Source organism: Labrus mixtus, chromosome 12 (assembly GCF_963584025.1).
Source record: "Labrus mixtus chromosome 12, fLabMix1.1, whole genome shotgun sequence".
NCBI lineage: Eukaryota > Metazoa > Chordata > Actinopteri > Labriformes > Labridae > Labrus > Labrus mixtus.
This window is the reverse complement of record NC_083623.1, coordinates 11,240,600-11,258,285: the sequence shown is the minus strand read 5'-3', so window position 1 is coordinate 11,258,285 and position 17,686 is coordinate 11,240,600. Positions and strand designations below refer to the sequence as shown.

At 41.0% G+C, this 17,686-nt stretch overlaps 2 protein-coding genes across 2 annotated transcripts in view; both read right to left on the bottom strand.

Annotated features, from left to right (window-relative positions):
- The window catches only part of foxo3b (forkhead box O3b), a 42,684-nt gene extending 37,621 nt beyond the window's left edge, over positions 1-5,063 (bottom strand). Inside the window, exons 1-2 of the mRNA XM_061051961.1 lie at positions 4,803-5,063; positions 3,750-4,459 (exon numbers count right to left, since the gene is read on the bottom strand). Of these exons, the coding sequence (XP_060907944.1) occupies positions 3,750-4,307 (558 nt within the window). The 5' untranslated portion in view covers positions 4,308-4,459; positions 4,803-5,063. The remainder of the gene's footprint in view (positions 1-3,749; positions 4,460-4,802) is intronic.
- A 3,407-nt stretch (positions 5,064-8,470) lies between these two features.
- The window catches only part of afg1lb (AFG1 like ATPase b), a 31,070-nt gene continuing 21,854 nt past the window's right edge, over positions 8,471-17,686 (bottom strand). Inside the window, exons 6-11 of the mRNA XM_061051962.1 lie at positions 14,225-14,307; positions 13,395-13,465; positions 12,356-12,456; positions 11,272-11,412; positions 10,082-10,189; positions 8,471-9,278 (exon numbers count right to left, since the gene is read on the bottom strand). Coding sequence (XP_060907945.1) covers positions 9,132-9,278; positions 10,082-10,189; positions 11,272-11,412; positions 12,356-12,456; positions 13,395-13,465; positions 14,225-14,307 — 651 coding nt within the window. The 3' untranslated portion in view covers positions 8,471-9,131. The remainder of the gene's footprint in view (positions 9,279-10,081; positions 10,190-11,271; positions 11,413-12,355; positions 12,457-13,394; positions 13,466-14,224; positions 14,308-17,686) is intronic.

Below are 17,686 nucleotides of genomic sequence, written 5' to 3'. Positions count from 1 at the left end.
CGATGGGCTATTCAGAGCTTATACTCTGAGATCGCCAACATAAAGCTTGCCAAACTCTGCACTGATGGACAGCCAATGAAAGGACTAATGTTGTTTTCCTTTTTCTTGGCAGCCCCTTCTCTTTTGTCAACCCCGTCCCGCTCTGATTGGAACAATAAATAATTTCAGCCCCATAGAATCAACACTTTCAGTGTGCTAGGCCATTAAAATGATAATCAACACGCCTGGTGGGCTTGTGAGGGTCTGTCTTAAATATGCCAATGGACAAAGTCAGATGGGGGAATGTGTGAAGAGCAGTTAGTACTCAATATAACAACCAAATCTTTTTTTGGTCTCTTTGTCAAGAGGCAGACTGAATGAAAAAAAATCAATTTAACACTTGTGGTCATGACTCACCAGGTTGTGGTTTGAGCTGAACATGATGTACAATTAAACAGACTAACACACAGGTTAGAACACAACCCCTTGTTGACAATAATCACTCCACGTTGCAGCCCAAGGGGTCTTGAAGAAAAAAAGTTATCTCGTCAATGACTTATAATGAGGCAAACTAATTTCAGACCAGGGTATAAATGAAGACCTGCAGCAGCCGCTCACCGTCATGGACCCTTGTGATAACCCTGAACATGACCAGACAACTGCTCTGTGTGTCTCAACATGTCTGTGTGTGTGTGTAGGGGAATGTATAGCCAGTTTAAAAACACACACGAGAACTCGAGCTGTCAACCATATCTAGAGAGAACTGTATGTCCTGTGATTGTGCGTGCACGTGGCTGTAAAAACCTCATAACCTTAAATGAGAATATCAGACGTGTGTGTTTGTGTTTAGTGTCACTGTGACATAACTCGGTCTTGGCCTATGATGGGCAGCTGCTGGGAATAGGGAGCCTGTTACAGCAGGGTTAAGTAACACAAGAGTGCAAGGTTCACTGCAGCCAGGAATACACACACACACACACACACACACACACACACACACACACACACACACGCACACACATATTTTTGTGCTCTGCCTGTGTATGTGCACACAAATAGACAAAGGTGCATCTAATCTCTTGATTATGCAAAGACACTCAAGTAAAAGACACACACACCCACACACACACCCACACACACACACACACCCACACACACACACACACACACACACACACACAGAGTGTTAAAGGCGTGTTTACAGGTGCTATTTTGAGATGAAGCGCGTCACTCCCCTGCCATGCCAAAGCTTCTCTTAGCACACATTTCAGAAGCTACGAATCACACCTGAACTTCTTCAGTAGAAGTCCTGGTGGAAAACTCTAACACAAATGGCGTGGTAAGATGTTTAGCGCTAGTCTATGCGTCAACACTACAAAACATCTGTTGCTGTCATTTGTTAAAATAATCTGTATTCTAACAAGTTCAATTTTGTCAAACAACAAAGATATGTACAAAAACTTTAACTCAATAAAAATGTGTAAAATTGACAAAGAAAAAAAGAAAAAAAGCAACTTTCTGTTTAAATAATTAATCACTGGAGTTAACCTGGCATTACCTTACCAATACCTGGAAACCATAAAAAAGTTTTGAAAAATGACAGTGTTCCAATGCACACTTGGCTGTCCTAACCTGCTTTTACCAGGGCTAATAGTTAACCGACAAAGATATGAAACAGCATGACGTAATTAGGAACCTGGGAGAAAAACCCAGGGGGATTACAGGGATTTGCTCAGCAAATCTCCTCAACAAAGGTGCCCTGACTGCATGAAACTGTAGGAGTTCAAACCGGGCTCTGTGTGGAGCCATTAGAGTCTCTGAAAGTGAATTGGAGAGTAAAGGGGCTCTGTCAAGAAAAGCAAAAAAAAAGCCAACGTAAAGGGGTAGTCCTGGGAACACCTGGCTCTACATGCCCTTTTTGGTTTCATGGACTCCTCACTAAAATGCTGTACAGCTTTGGGCTCACTCAAGTCTTAACACTGAGAAACATGCAAGTAGGTTAGTAGGAGAAACTGTCTAAAATGCTCTATCAGGTATCTCTAAGTGTGTTATTCAAAGCACTGATCCAATACAATAACCAGTTAACTCCCAAAAAAAACAACATTTTCAAGTTAATAATTGTGGGACAATAACAAATAACAAGATTGTGTTGATAGCCGAGAGTGTATTGTTAGTCAAAGTTAGAAAAATTATGAGAATCAGTTTTTTTCTTCCAATATTGTAAATAATATGCTAGTGCCTGGAGGTCTGTATCGGCCTCTGTAACATATTTACTAAAGATTTATTATCCTAAAAGAAAAGTCACGGCTCCTTCCAAAACGATTTATTTGCGATTCACTGTGTTGACACAATACTGTGTTGGAAAAATAGATAACTGAAGTCTGTGTTGAGTACATGAAACCAAAAAAGTCCCAGGCTGTGAGCTGAGATTTATTGGCAGACCTCAAGTTACACTAAACCACCGACACGCTGGCCCTCATGCCCGAGATTCCTGGAGTGAACGGTCCTGGATGGTGATGGTGAACCCAGCCTTGACTTGGTGGAGCTACACACACACACACACGCGCACACACACACACACACACACACACACACACACACAATCTCCCTCTTTTTCTATTCACTGAAGCATATCACATACCAAACATTTGAGGAGCCCTGACAAAAAAAAAATTGCCCATAGGCTCCCCGCCCCATGGGACTGCTCCCCCAGTCTCTGATGGGTGTTAATCTCTGCTCCCTGGACTTCTGCGCCCACTCCCTCCTTCTGCGGGTCCTAAATGTCTCTTTCAGGGAGGGACTGGCTCGTCTAACAGCAAACCCAAACTCACGGCAACCGGGTCGTTATGTAATTCCCCCACGGCAGGACTAGCAACCTTGGCAGTTGTCTACCTGACCCAAGAGACTGACAGATCCCTGCCGAGGTTTACATAACAAACAGCAAACAGGTTTACAGTAGCATGACATAAATTTTGTCTCAAATAATATAAACACAAAGTTACACAACCCTGATATTACTTTTCAGGACTACAAAAAAAAAACCCTCAATGGAAGTATGTGTAACCAATAGATTATTTTACAGTGTGGAGGTCGTTTCAGGATTCACACTTCCAGGCAGCATTAATGTTAAATCGTTTTGTTTACATCCAACCCCTCCTTATCCTATGAATGGATAAGCTGCTGTTCAGTGAACTGTCTTATGTAATCGTATCATTCTCTGAGACTTAAAACAGGGTTGTGTCACTCGAAATAGGCTACTGTGTTTCCAGACAAACCGGTTACAACGTCTCTGTTTGCTCTAATTCCAGCCATGTGACAGCGGCTGTGGCAGCAGAGGAATAACATGCACATGAGAAACGTCACATAAAAAAAAAAAGACAAAGGACGGCTGATGCTTTAATGTCTGGGAATAAGTGCAATGTCTTGTATTTTGGTGAATTTAAAAGACAATGATGTGCAGGTCACCCGACCTCACGCTGTCTTAAAAGATTAATGACCTTTAATGCCTCCCTGGTGTGATTTTTTTCCCCCCATTCGCACGACGTTTTCAAGAATTTCCCTCAGAATAATAATGAGAGGAATAATGAGCGACAGACTTCCCGAATAGATGCTCGTAAAAACAGGCTGGTGTAATAGTGTGCGTGTGTCTGTCTGTGTGGGTACGTCAGTGGGTTTACAAGCCACATGCTTTTTTGTTTTTGTTTTGATAGAGGAAGGAGGGGGCTGGGTGAGTGAGTGAGAGAGAGAGAGAGAGAGAGTGGGACTCTTACCTTCCATCCTGCAGAGCTGTTGCTGTCTCCTTTGTCTTTGAAATAGGGGATGGATCTGACCATCCAGTCGTAAATTTGGGACAGTGTCAGCCTCTTGTCCGGAGAGCTCTCAATGGCTTTGGTTATCAGGTCAGCGTAGGAGAGGTTCCCCCAGGCGTTACGGCGAGATGAAGCTTTCCTCGGGGTCTGCTGGGCAGCCAAGCCGCTCGGGGTCAGGGCTCCAGAGGTGGCCGACGGGGAGTGCGAGGAGAGCGGGGAGCCACCGCTCTCCTGTCCGGGGGAGGAGAGCGCTCCGTCGGGCACGGGGCTGCTGCTGCTCTGGTCCTCCACCGCCTCACCAGAGCCGTTGATGCCGATAGCTGTCGGGGTGGCAATGTCCTCGTCGTCGTCCTCTTCCTCGGGGATAATATCTGTGTCATGACTCCCAGGTTTAACCGCGTTCGAGTCTGGTCGAGGCAGCGGCCAGGTGCAAGATCTGGGCCGCTTCTGGGGCTCAAAGTCCGGGTCGATGGCCACGTCCAAGTCCGGTAGCGGGTCGGGGAGCTGAGCCTCAGCCATGGTCTATTTACTCCGGTCACAATCTCACCGCCAGCCGCCAGGTAATAAAAGTTACAAACGAAGAAATGAAGAGCTGTCAAAGACGCGTCCCATGAATGCGCGCCGCCGTCCTTTGTTGCTATTCCAACAAGGAGCAACTTGGTTATTACCTCCTGTTGAGGACAAAAAGAGAGAAATGAACCAAACACATTTAGTCAGAGCACAAACACAGATTTAAATAAAGCCTACAATACAACGGCTTCGTGTGGGTTTTTTTTTTGACATGTTCGTGTCAATAACGCTGTTTGTAAAGATGATAAAAAAAAAAAACATTTAAATTGAGACATCACTTCATTATAAAACACTACTCCTTCATGAACAGCAGCTTCCACTCAACATCTCGTCCTGTTTGCAAGAGTGTCTAAATCCACCCAAGATCAATGTCAGAGGAGAAAGTGTTCAGACCTGATCTCTGTGGGAAATAAATCCGCTCTGAACACTTTAAATATGAAATACCTTGCACGGCCAGTCACTTGCGCTCTTAGGAACCAAATTTTAAAGAAATGCGAGACTATATCCCGGATTGTCCACGGACACGTCCAGATGCCATCTTGACTCTCTCCTCCTTTCACCCGTGTTAAGTGCGCTCTCGACACAGAGACAGTTGAGATGTATGCGGGGCAAGTCAGTGTCGATGTGGAATATGACTGCCACCTCACTCTGGGTTACTACTGTATCTCGACTTGCTCTCCACACACATACACACTCTGACGTACACGCATACACGCAGACACGAGCATGCAAGTGGATGAAGGGCCAGCCCCCTGGATCCTGAGCATGGGATCGCCTTTTAAAGAGACACTGCAGCCCATTACCACGAAGACCGTCCGCGCGCAGGTGGACGCTGGGACACGTCCTGACATGTCGTGACTGACACACGAACACATTAGATATGCTAATTTAAGACGAGTTCTGTTGTCAATGTCTAAACGGATGTAAATATCCCGTTCGGTCAGGTGGACACGTCCTGGTGTGACCTGCACTACAGGTGTGCTTCAGCTACATAATACCGTCATTCTAGCTTTAATAATCAATTGATCAAATTGCTGATCAAAGAAATGACTCAAGTTTTAGATATGTGGCCTAATACATTTGAGATTTTTTTTTCCCTTAAAAGAAACTCAAATGAAGAGTACATAATGCTAAACATGTGCATTTTTTCCTGGCACTTTGAAATAAAAATTGAGCTATGACCTATCATCATCATCCAAAACTTGAGATAATAAAACATATGTGCATTAATGTTTTTGAAAAGATCAGTAACTGCTGTTTATTCAAAAGATTATATATATATATAGTGTTATCTTTATAAACAAGATTTTCTTTCATGGTATTTTATTTAACATCCTGTGAAATGCTGACACGTTCACTGAGATGTTAAATGCCATTTGAATTAATACGACGTTTTGTATTTATGTAGCCTATGTATTAAGCAGGGGTTATTATAAAAAAAATAGGCTAATTGTATGATATTATGTAACTTACATGATGTGTCTTAAACATTAAAATAATCTGATGCACATCATGTGATCTGATTTTTTGACGTCTTACACATTTTTAGTCACATCATTCTCTGGTTGCTCCTTAATGTCTGATTTTGCCTTTAATTAGCTTCAATCTGATCTGCCACGCCCCCTTATCCTCAGGAGTCCGTTCTACCTCGTTCATGATTACGTCATCCCGTTTATTATTGCCAGGGCGATATAGATGGAGAAATCCTAGATGGTCCTCCATCCTGTAAGTGATGCTCTGAACCCCCCTCCTCTCCTCCTCCTCCTCCTCCTCCTCCTCCTCCTCCTCCTCCTCCACCTTGAATTGAGAAAATAGCCTGGTTCACATCTTCTTTGTTCCAGGGAGGGCTGAATGTTGTGCAGGGTGCGCGACCATTTGCACGTGCTCGAGCTTTGTGTGCAGGAATGCGCGTTCACAGCAGACCAAAACAAGATATTTCTTCAATATATGAGCCTGCAAATATTTGACTGAAAATCTACAGCCTACATCACAGTTATATCTTATTAAAAATACTGTATTGTAAATTCTAAAAAATCTTCTTTTTTAGTGTAAAAAAACTGAACTCTAACTGAACAGTATATCTCTCTGGTTTACGTGTTCAATAGTGAGACCTTCATCACAATATACACATCAGCCGGCTCACAGACATGCTCTATCAAAAAAGACTGGACGCTATTGTTTATCTGTGTTCACTGACACATTTACCCAGACAGGATAGTGCAGCACAAACGCGTTCATTTATAGCAGCAGTCTGAAGTGTGCACTGTACAGGATTACAGCAGATAGTCGGTCTACACGTATTCACACTGTGCAATGCTTTTTGTTCCCTTCACATCAAAGAGAATACCTGATGCAGCAGTTTGGCTCCTGCAGAGAACTATGGAGTCAACGGCAGGCTGCATGCTCAGAGGGAGGTCAGGGTGTCTGGGTGTGTGTTGTGTGAGTGCAGAAATACTGTGTTCAAACAACTGTATGTGACTGAGATTTGTTTTTTTTATTAACTTTATATAATTCATAACCACTATGATATCAGAATTGAATATTTTAAGATAAATGAAAACAGGATACAGATATGCACCTTCTGTTCTATTTCTATGTCATACGTGTCTATGTGATGAACCAAATAAGAGTCAGAGTATCCCTTCAACACCCTGCTGCAGTATCTCTGCTGGCATTTGCCTGATTTATTCTACACCAAGATAAGAAGATTTACCTGAGTTGCCCCTGTCTGAGTCTTAACAGTGTAGAGCAAGTGCTGATTTTAGCACAAAGGCAAGCAAACACATGTAATCCTCAATACAATTTCTTCTTTGAATAGGGCAAATTTTGTCCAAACATTCCATAACCTGGTAGTTTAAGTGTGTCAGTGTAATGTCTGAGCTCCATTTAAGCATTTACCCAAATGGAGTTGTCACGTGTGCTCTCTTAAAACTTGATTCCATCCAAGGTCGCCCACATTTCAGGTAAAGCCCATAAGTATAAAGGCATAATGTGCTTATTTTGATCAGTCTCTATTCCTTTTTTAAATGAAGAAAAGACAAAGTGCAAGCTATTTTCCACCTTCGCTCTGTCAGCAGGGGGTATTCAAGGCTGTAGTCCAGGAAGGACAGAGACTAAGACCACCCCTCTAAGCCAGTGTGAATTATCCAATTAAAACAATCACAAAGCACGGTGGCCATCACTGTTTGTGTTTGATGATTCCCCCAAACAGTATTAATGCTCTGATTGGATTAGGGGCCTGAGCGTAGGGTGTGATTGATTTTTCTTTAATTGAGAGTTATGGTGGGATAGACTTTGGGCCTGTCAGACTCAAGCACATTGTACAGATATTCGCCATGCACATGCATCTGTGCACACACCCACACACCTGCACAAACATAGACTGGCCTCTGAGTCACGTATTGAGGCTTGAATGTAATGAGATTATACATTTAATCCTGTGTTTTTGTGTTAGTGCCATAATACTGGCTGCACACTTAAACATCACAGTGTCCTTTATAAGGCTCTTAGCTTGCATACTGTAGGTGGAGCACTCTGTTCTGACTGTAGTTGTCAGTGCGGGTTGGTTCAGGCTGGAGTGTGCACTAGGATGACCTCATCCTTACATGGAGGCAATAACAAGCCGCGATTTGATTAGTTGCCCTCTGCTGCCACCTACAGGCACAAAGCAAGAAGTTTTAAAACACCACATACAGTAAACATTTCTATCTACCTTTTGATTGTAGCTAAAAAAATGATTAAATCTGATTTTTTTTATAGTTTATCATCAAAAATGTAATTATCCTTTAAATATATATTTTAGTCTTAGATGTCATGGTGTATATATATATATATATATATTTTTTTTTTTTACAATTTAGTGCTACAATTATAACACTAGTGTTATTTAATTCATTACCCTTTTGCCATGTTATGAAACAAAATACCCCATGATAAAAATAAATGAAAAGTAAATAAAACCACAAAAATGTATTTAAGAAAAAAGGAAAAATATATATCTCTTGATATCATGTGTATGACCCTTTCTTTATTAAATAATAAATAAATTCACATTTAAACTTATTACACATCACTTAACAACTTTTTGAAAAAAAAAATCAGTATTCAAGAGATTGCATCTTCACCAAAAGATTATGTTTATTATTTTATTTTATTCAAATGTACAGTTTGCATAATACAGTTGAGCCAAATTTCTCTTTCATATTGTAACATACAGTACAGTGTTGGTGTAGTTTCATTAATTTAATACATGAAAACAATAACTATAACGTTTTAAATTACTACCAGTTGAGGTTTCATCAAAACCACACAGACAGTATGGATAAATAATTCACAAGGACAGTAGGAGCTTCAGAATAGTTTTACCTTTTCACATTCAGCCACAAGAGGGCGGTAGCTGACTGCTCTGAGGGACACTGCCTGCTTTCTCTGCCTGATGTAGGCACCTGTTTGTTTTGAGGTTCACTCATGCTCGGGAGGTCTTTTTTCATTTAATAGTCCACAAGGGGGAGAGAGCACACCTCATAAAAGAGGACCAAACACGAGAACAAGAAGACACAAACTTTACATGAAGGAAAGTCAGATCCCAAGCCAAACAGGGCATCTTGTTTAGCATACTTACAATTCTATATATATATCAGGTGTTTCTTTGATGTAATATGACTTATTATTTCTTATTCTGCTAAACAGGAACTGCTCTTACGCTGTGTTAGAAGTTAATGAGGTACCGTGTTGTCCAGAGGTATATGTTTGTCTAGCAATCAGCAGTAGGTGTTAAGTGTTCACATGTTTTTTGCAGTGTCTGCGGTCTCCCTCCATCCAGTACAACTCTGTTTGCATCTCGGTCAGTCTGGAGACGGTCCTCTGGAAGGCAAAGATCTCCTCCTCGGCTGTGAACAGGGTGAGACGCTCCGCTGCATCCTGAAGGAAGGGGCCATCATCATTAAGTAAGCGGATGATAAACGAAAAAAACACATTTGGGTTAGGACAAAAAGGTTGCCTGTTTGATCCAAAGACCTACTGATCCAATCCGTGCGAGTATACTGTACAAATTTCAAATACAGTGCTTTAGTTAAAATTAAAGAAAAGTTGTATATGTTTATATACACAGTATATATGAAAACACCTGAAGAAGGGGGGGAAAAAGATATGTGTGATGGAAAACATCACTGGCGTTTCAGCAATGACATGCATCATTTAGCAGTTGCTATTGACATATAATACATGAAATATGTGTAAAAGCAGGATGTATACTCTAATTAGTAACCCAAATGCCAATAAAGTGTATTAAATTATTACACGTAAAAACTTAACATATGCGTCTGCAGGCCTATTCATTTAGTAATCAGCAAACGATAAACGGGGTGTTGGTGGTCTAGCGGTTAGTGTGTGCCCCATGTACAGAGACTTGGACCTCGAGAGCGGGCAGCCCATGTTTGAATTCCAATTGCAGCTCCTTTCTCGCATGCCGTTCCCCACTCTCTCTCTCTCTCTCTCTCTCTCTCCGGCTTCTGGCTCTATTCACTGTCCTATTTCTAAAATAAAGGTATAAAAAGCCCAAAATAAATCATTGATCTGAACTGAAGGGCCGCTAACTCTAAGATGATCTGAACTGAGCGCTCAGTAGTTTGATTTCATAAAGTCGTACGATTTCTGGAATGACCAGTAGATCAAAAATTGTCCTTTTCCATGTTTTTAATCTGTTGTATCAGATGTGTTTTTACCCCGCTCAGGCCGAGATCATCCAGCAGTTGTCTGTCCCTCTCATCCTCCCCTCCGCTGTGGGCAAACATCCGCTCGACAGGAGCCTCCGCCAGCAGCACTACCCTCACCTGGAAGCAGAGGGACGATGACACACGGGAATGTTCAGTTTTATTTACAGTGGTTCTTTTATTATTCAAGATTGAGTGCTTGTTTCCTTGGCTTACTGTTAAACCATTCATCAATTGCCAGTTTTTAAAAATGATGGGACATGTATTTCTTGCCAGTTTAAGGAGCTTTATTTCATCCTTTAAAAAAATGATGATAAAGAATTCATTGATTAAACTGCTGCTGTGAGGAAGCAGGCCAGAAAAAGCTTGGTACTCCACTGAGGTTGACTTTACTGAATATAATAATATAGTTTTTATTTAATTTTTAAGGCACTTTATGCTTTTATAATGTAGTCAACCTTAAAGTGATGACAGGAAATGACTGTTGAGAGAGATTGGAAGTGAGGTTCAACTAAACTTAACTAACCTCGAACTGTAAACCATCCATCATCCTTGATGTTTAACTGTACAGAATTACATCTTCACTCCTTCTTTGTTGGTCTGATAGGAGATGTGCATGATTGGTTGACTAACTGAATTAATGTCGTCACCCTCGCTGGTTGGCACCAGAATTACCACTCAGTTAAACTAATTATTCATATTTTCATTCATGTAGCCCACAATGCCGGTTCAATGTTGTGTCTAAGCTGTAACGCAGTATTCTGCCACTAGCTGGGGCTGTGGGTCCAGTTGATGGGTCCTTTTCCCTGCTCTACTGCCAGGATGTTAACCAGCAACCAGTGGACAGATGGCATCTCGTAGGAGCAGCGTGGTTTGGTAGACTGGAGAGAAGCTTAACCACATTCAGCATGGGTATGTGGTTAACCTGCAAAGAGGACCAAAGGCTGGAGGTGCCAGCTCTTCTAACTTTAGCCACACTTGACAAACCAAAATGACATCTTTTACCTGCTGATGCTGCGATCCCACTTGGTCCAAACGGAGGACGCAGCTCATCACAAAACTGCATGCACAAGATCTAGAGTGTTTTCCTACCTTGAGACTAATCAACATGGATTTCAATCGCTAAGAACATCCCTTGTATTTATTTATTGGTTATTTTCAGTTACAAGCCGTACCCTTTGTCTGTCAAAGAGATGCAGTACCTTGTTGTCGTAGAAGTTGTCTATCAGGGTGGTGAAGCGCCTGGCCTGGTCCTTCAGGCTCAGTGTGAGCAGAGGAACATGGCGGATGAATACGGTGTCAAAGAGCCGAGCCATTTCCAGGTAATCACTGGCACCAAGAGGCTGGAAAACAAGCCAGGAGCAAACTTGAGTTTCTAAATCTACAGCTTGAATCACACACACACACTTAGGATGCTGCAGTCTGTATGTTTGGCTCAGACTGTTATTTTAGTGTCTGTCCTTGGTTCTTTGCCATTCAGGATGATTGCTCTCAAAATTAAAGTGGACGTGCCAACATATGTCAGATGGGAGAAAAATCCTTGAAGCCGGGATGCCTGCAAAAGCTCACCGCTGTCCATCAGGCATCAGACTTTACAGCGGATTACTACACAGCACTGCTTCATTTGAGGCACAACGGGCTCAACTATTCACAAAATTGTCAATAGACTTGCTTTTTGACATTGAGCAGAAAATGGGAGCGAGATGGAGGGAAGGTGATTTAGTTCGAGAGCAAAGGCCAGGACAATAAAGTACACTGAGGAGGGAAGAGACAGAACGCACAGGCAACAAAGAGGAGAGAGAAGTGCTTTGAATTTGAGCAGTTTTGATTAGTGGTTTGTAGATTTTGTGTGAGAGTGTACTGTATGACATTTTGAATATGTGTATCTGAGTCAGAAACAGATTGGGGGTGATCACTTGTTCACCTCTTAAGGCGGTCTGAGATGAATTTTGTGTCACTGAGGTTTTTTGTGATTTTCATTTGACATCTTAAATCTGGCGAATAAAGACAAATGCTGACAAAAGTCAAAAGTTACCTTACAAGGTAAATACAATAAGCTCCTTGAAAATCAAATCAGGGATGCTTTGTTTTTCTCAAAATATTAATTATGAAATTAAAATCAATAAAAAAAAATTATTGAGAAAAAAAAGCTATTTATATATATATATATAATATATACATATGGTAAAGGTTTTCAGGTAAGCAAATCTGACGTACTGTAAAAGCAACTTGAAATTTCTGTTAAAAACGATGTAATGGAAAATATAAACTAGGATAAGAACTCACTCTGCCACACAGCTCTTCAAAAGTACAGTCAGCGATGGAGCCACAGGTCTTTTCCAAAGTCACGTCTCTGCCCAGCACTGTGAGCAGCCGAGGGCCTGTTACTATGGAGACACACACACACACACACAAGAAGTGATGCTCACGCCATACAGTTTTTACCATTGCACTTAATAATCTAAGAAGAAATACGTAATTTAAATCAAAGAAGTTGAATCCTTTTTCTTGGAATCTGCTGTTATTAACTTGTAAAAGTAGGAAGAAAGAAGAGAATAATATAAAGGATCCATCTATTATAATACAGAATCCACAGTATAAAACAATGTTTTTAATACAGTCTGTTAATACATTTCATAAAGACATACTGTAAAGTGCTCAGATAAATTTGATTTTAAGAAAAATATAGCTTTTATTGAAACTGGAAACAAAGACTTAAACATTTATTCTATATGGCTGAAACATAAAAACGTCATTAAACCATATTTAATCACCTAAAGCTAAATCTAAAATGATCATTTCATTTTCTCTTGACTTCTTGAGACAGAGACAGTTCAGCTCTCTATCAATCAATCGTCAATCAATCAATCCATCTTTATATGTGTAGCGCCAATTCATAACAAATGTTATCTCAAGACAGAAAATACGCAGGTCTAGACCATACTCTTTATTATGTTGTGTTCAAAGACCCAACATGAATGCACCATGAGCAGAGCACTAAGAAACATTTCAAGTTACAGCGGCGAGGAAGAGTCAGAAACCTGGAGCAGATCCAGAGTCACACAGTTATTTTCTGTCCTTGTTTCTTTTCAACGCCTTATAGTGCTCTGTTGCAGTTTTACAAAGATACTGCGCGAATGATGGAATAAATGTCAAGAAGGGTTATGCTTTTTACTTCTTGGAGGACTTACACTTGTTAGCTAACTGTCTAGCATTAAATATACTATATATATACTATAATATATACAACTCACAGTAGAGCCACCATGAGAACACGGTGCATTGTTCCCATAAAAGATGGTGTCTTTTTCTTCAACTTTCTTACCACTTTTTTGAGTAAGAGCCAGCTCCTCAAACAGTGCATCAAGGAAGGCCTCCGCACCGGGCTCCTCTGTGCTGAACAACACATATACGCACATACACAAAAACACAGTAACACACACACACACACACGCAGGCATTGACGGAGAAAAGACAAAATAGGATATGAAATTAATAATGTTGAAGTGGCCACATCAAACGGTGGCAGCAAGGAGAGCACAGGAGGGGGGGGTACTTAGCTTTTCACTTCATCAGTAAAAAACAGGATGTCGGGCTCTGAACATGAGCATTAGCCTGTGAATACGCGCTAAATGACATTGTGAAGTGTGTGTTTGTGTCTGTATGTGTGCTTGTGTTTTAACTCTGGGTAAAAGGGTGCTATGTGTCTATTTACATACAGTGAAAAGACGAAAGCACTTGAAAGCTCCAACCCAGCGATGAGCAACCGCAGTGTTATTCATACCTTGTTTGTCTGCATGTGTGTGCTCATAACAGCGTATAAGTAATGAGCAAAATAGGAAACTAGCTTTTCAAGCTCTTCTTTTATTTTCTCATGTTCTATTGATTCCTCTCCCACGCTTTTCATGGATCTCTCAAGGTAATGTAGGTCTTTATAAAACTCCCAAGTCTGCCTCTTCCCATTTATCCGTCTGTTTGCCTTCTCTGCCCGTCCTTCATGACAAGCACAAACATCCCCTTTGCGCGCGTGTTTACGATGTGGATGCAGGTTCTATTTCAACTCTCTATCAGAACCTCGCAGAGCTTCTAGGATGAGTTGGACTTGGAAGTAAATCAGATCAATGTAAGTGGATGCGTCTGTGTGTTTTGTCTTACAGGTAGTAGAGTTTCCCCGCTTCAGCTTTGTCCAGCCTCCTGTAGTCGATCCCGGAGTCCAGGCTGACCGCGTGGCAGTACTCCTGCGCACAAGAGAAATACACAACAAACTGAAGGACACACAAGAAGTCAGTTCAAGAGCAAATATTAAAAGGAGGCCTATTTATGTTTAAAAGTAATACTGTAAGAGGAAATGTATGCCTATGGGTAAGTGCAATAGAAATGTTACCTTATTATAATTATTCAGTAAATGTTGATCATACTTTATAATAGCTTTAGAAAAACGTGTGCCAAGAATGATTCCTTGTAAGCTTTGCCTTCACTATGCAACGGGGTACTAACTCACAAAAAGATTAAAAGACTGTATTTACATCAGTGGCAAATGGCAGACCTTCAACAAAAAATACCACTGGAGCATTTTAGATGGGAAAGGTGTGAAATGGCTGTTAGTTTTTTGCTTAAACGTCGGGAAAATCCCATTGTTTTGGTGTGATTATAATAACATATAATAAGATATGATAAATGTCTTAACCCTAACCCACTGATGTAATTTCTTTGATTTATAAACGAGCTGCAGTTTGTTTTACTCAGTTTGACTAATACAGCATGTCATGGTAGTTTTGTATCTGACGAGTAAATTGTGCGTTAGTTGAGAACTGTTTCCACTTGCAGATTTAAATGATAAACAGTAAAAGAAACTGGGAATGGTATCAAGCTTTTCCAGTCTTCTATTCAACGATTCTTTTTGAAACTACACGTCACATTTATCCATTCGTATCACACACTGATGGAAGAGCATGCTACGTAAAGTACCCATCGGTATTAACTCAACCCACTGACAGGCATTCTCACACTGCTGGCTAGGTCACTCAGAGGTGCAATTGAGGAGGGGGGAGGGGGGGGGGGGGGGGGTTCAGCATCCTGCCCAAGGACACTTCAAAATGGCTGCAGCGGCTGGAAATCAAACCTTCTAACCTTCCAGTTGAGAGATGTATGCCTCTACCACTGAGCCACAGCCGCCCAGTTACTCTGTGAGTAAGTATTTACAGCGACCGAAAAGTGATTTGTTTAATTTGACTTAATTTAATATGCAATAAAAGATTCATAGTCTTCATATATCATCACATATGAAATAAAATCAATAAATCTATTTGACTTTGATCCTAATAACAGTTACTGATTATTCTGCTTAAATCGTGTGTGTCTTTGTGAACGTTTAAGAGTTGTACTGTGTGCAGTCTTCACATTGGGCACAAACTGGAGGCACCAGCAGTTCATTGAACGCTTAAACCAACTCACTAATACATTTACAAACTAATACAATCATTTCTGCAGTTTCCCTCTGCTTCCGTGCAGCAGCAGCGGTGGCGTTTCACTTCAATTCAATTTGTGTCATCATCATTGCGTCTCAATATTTCAGTCTGACTTAAACTCTCCTTGCTTGCACACAGCTTGAAGAGGAAAACCTGCGCTAACAAATAAAGGCCAGAACCAGCTTCTTGGTACCCAATATCTCTAGTTGGACCTGGGTACGTTGAACTTGCATTGTAGTACACCCCTCTTGTCTTTTATGAAAAAAGCACTGATCCAGAATAGTAGAGGGTTGTGAAGCTTGTGAATGATTGTTTACACATCGCCATAAGACTGTGTAGAATCACACACTCTGCTGTCACGCCACCATTGTACTTTTACACTGACACCCTGGACGACCGGCTAAATAGTGGAGTCACAGTCTGTGATTTTACAACTTAATAGAAGCAAAAGAGGGGCGAAGTGTAGACAAACAGCGCAGAGCTTTACATACATGCATACTCAGAAAACCTGATCTGACGATTACAGTACACACACATTGTTCCTTATCATTTCACATAGACGTAACAGAGACATACATCCCGTCTTTTAAAGGCATTGTAAAAGGGGCTGTAACAAGCTCGAGATCCAAACCTCAAGGTAACATCTCCAAAGGATGTTTAAATCAGAACAGTTGAACTAATTGAGCTTGGCAGACGGGCAGAGGTCTCCCTCTCCTCTGACAGTCCTGTGATTTTGTGTCATGTCTTCTCGCTTTACTGGTTTGATCTATTGTTCCTGCAGCTATTCATGTGTGTTACAGCAGGGGTGAACTTGTGACGGAGAGTTCAAACTTTTCCTCGCGGTGTAAAACGTCAACAGGATTCATGTCAGGGGGTGCAGCACAAACTATAATCATCATCTCCACCATTCTATCAAAGAAAAGAAAGAAATTGCATATCATCCCATCTGAGCCATTGGTGGCTGACTGAGTATTCGACGACAGCTCTGGGGAAATTATGAAATCAGTGAATTTCTGCCACTGGCCCTCTTAAGCTGCAGGATAATTAGTAATCATCACAAAGCAAAGGGACGGAAATACTCTATTCTTCTCTGCTGTCAACTTTTTATCTCTGTGTCCGCTCACACAAACGGGGTTCCCACTCCGAGCCAATTGGTTGAATCAGGCTTAATAACAACCTGACAAACTCGCCCTCCCCCACACACAAAAGGGAGGTGTCATTTCATCAACCTCCTGTGACCCCTCCAATGGGTAAATAGTCTCTCAAAAACGAGGGGGAAAAAAAAAACTTGTCACTGTGGTCGCCACATCATTAGAAACTCAGTTTGTCTTTCTTCTTTACGCTCTCTTTATGTAGCGTCTCTACCTGCGTTAAAAAAAATAAAATAAGCCACACAGTTTCCTAACGGAGGAGTGAGGTACAAATAAGAGAGAGAGAGAGAGAGAGAGAAAGAGAGAAGGAGAAATGGAAACACAATCAGCAGTGATGATTCCATTGGTTATTTATAATCAGATGAGGCTGAGGCCTCATGGGTCATTACTTGATTATCTATCTTGAGAGGATTGTCAAGTTCTCACTCCTCCAAGATTTCATCCGCCTACACATTGTGGTCTTGTCTCCCCTCAACCCCCCCCCCCCCCTCCATCATCATCTCGCAGACTCAGATCTTAGTCGTTCTACTTTGCAGCTTTCAATCTGCTCTCTTACTGTTACTTTATTCTGTGCATCCCACAGAGCACAGCAACAACAACAACAACACACTATATATACTATCAGGTGTACTGCTGAAATAATAAGGTGTTGAATAAATTAATTTTATGATAAATCTGTTGGTTTGAAACAAGGATCTACAATATGCAGCTGTACAAATGTCAAATTGACTCTGTTTTAATTTCGTGATTAAAAAATATTTGGGTTTTGCATCCTCATTTTTAGGACACAACAAGCAACTAAGAGACATCATTTTGACCTCTGGCATTTTTATTTCTAAAATGTCTGATGTTTCATACGATTATCTAAGGGTTAATTACTGAAATAATAATAATACACCTACGGTTCAAGACATAACATGATTAAAATGCAGTCTATTAGTTGTCAGTGCCACTCTGTTTAATCTACCTTAAATGATCAACATGTTCATACTTGTTGT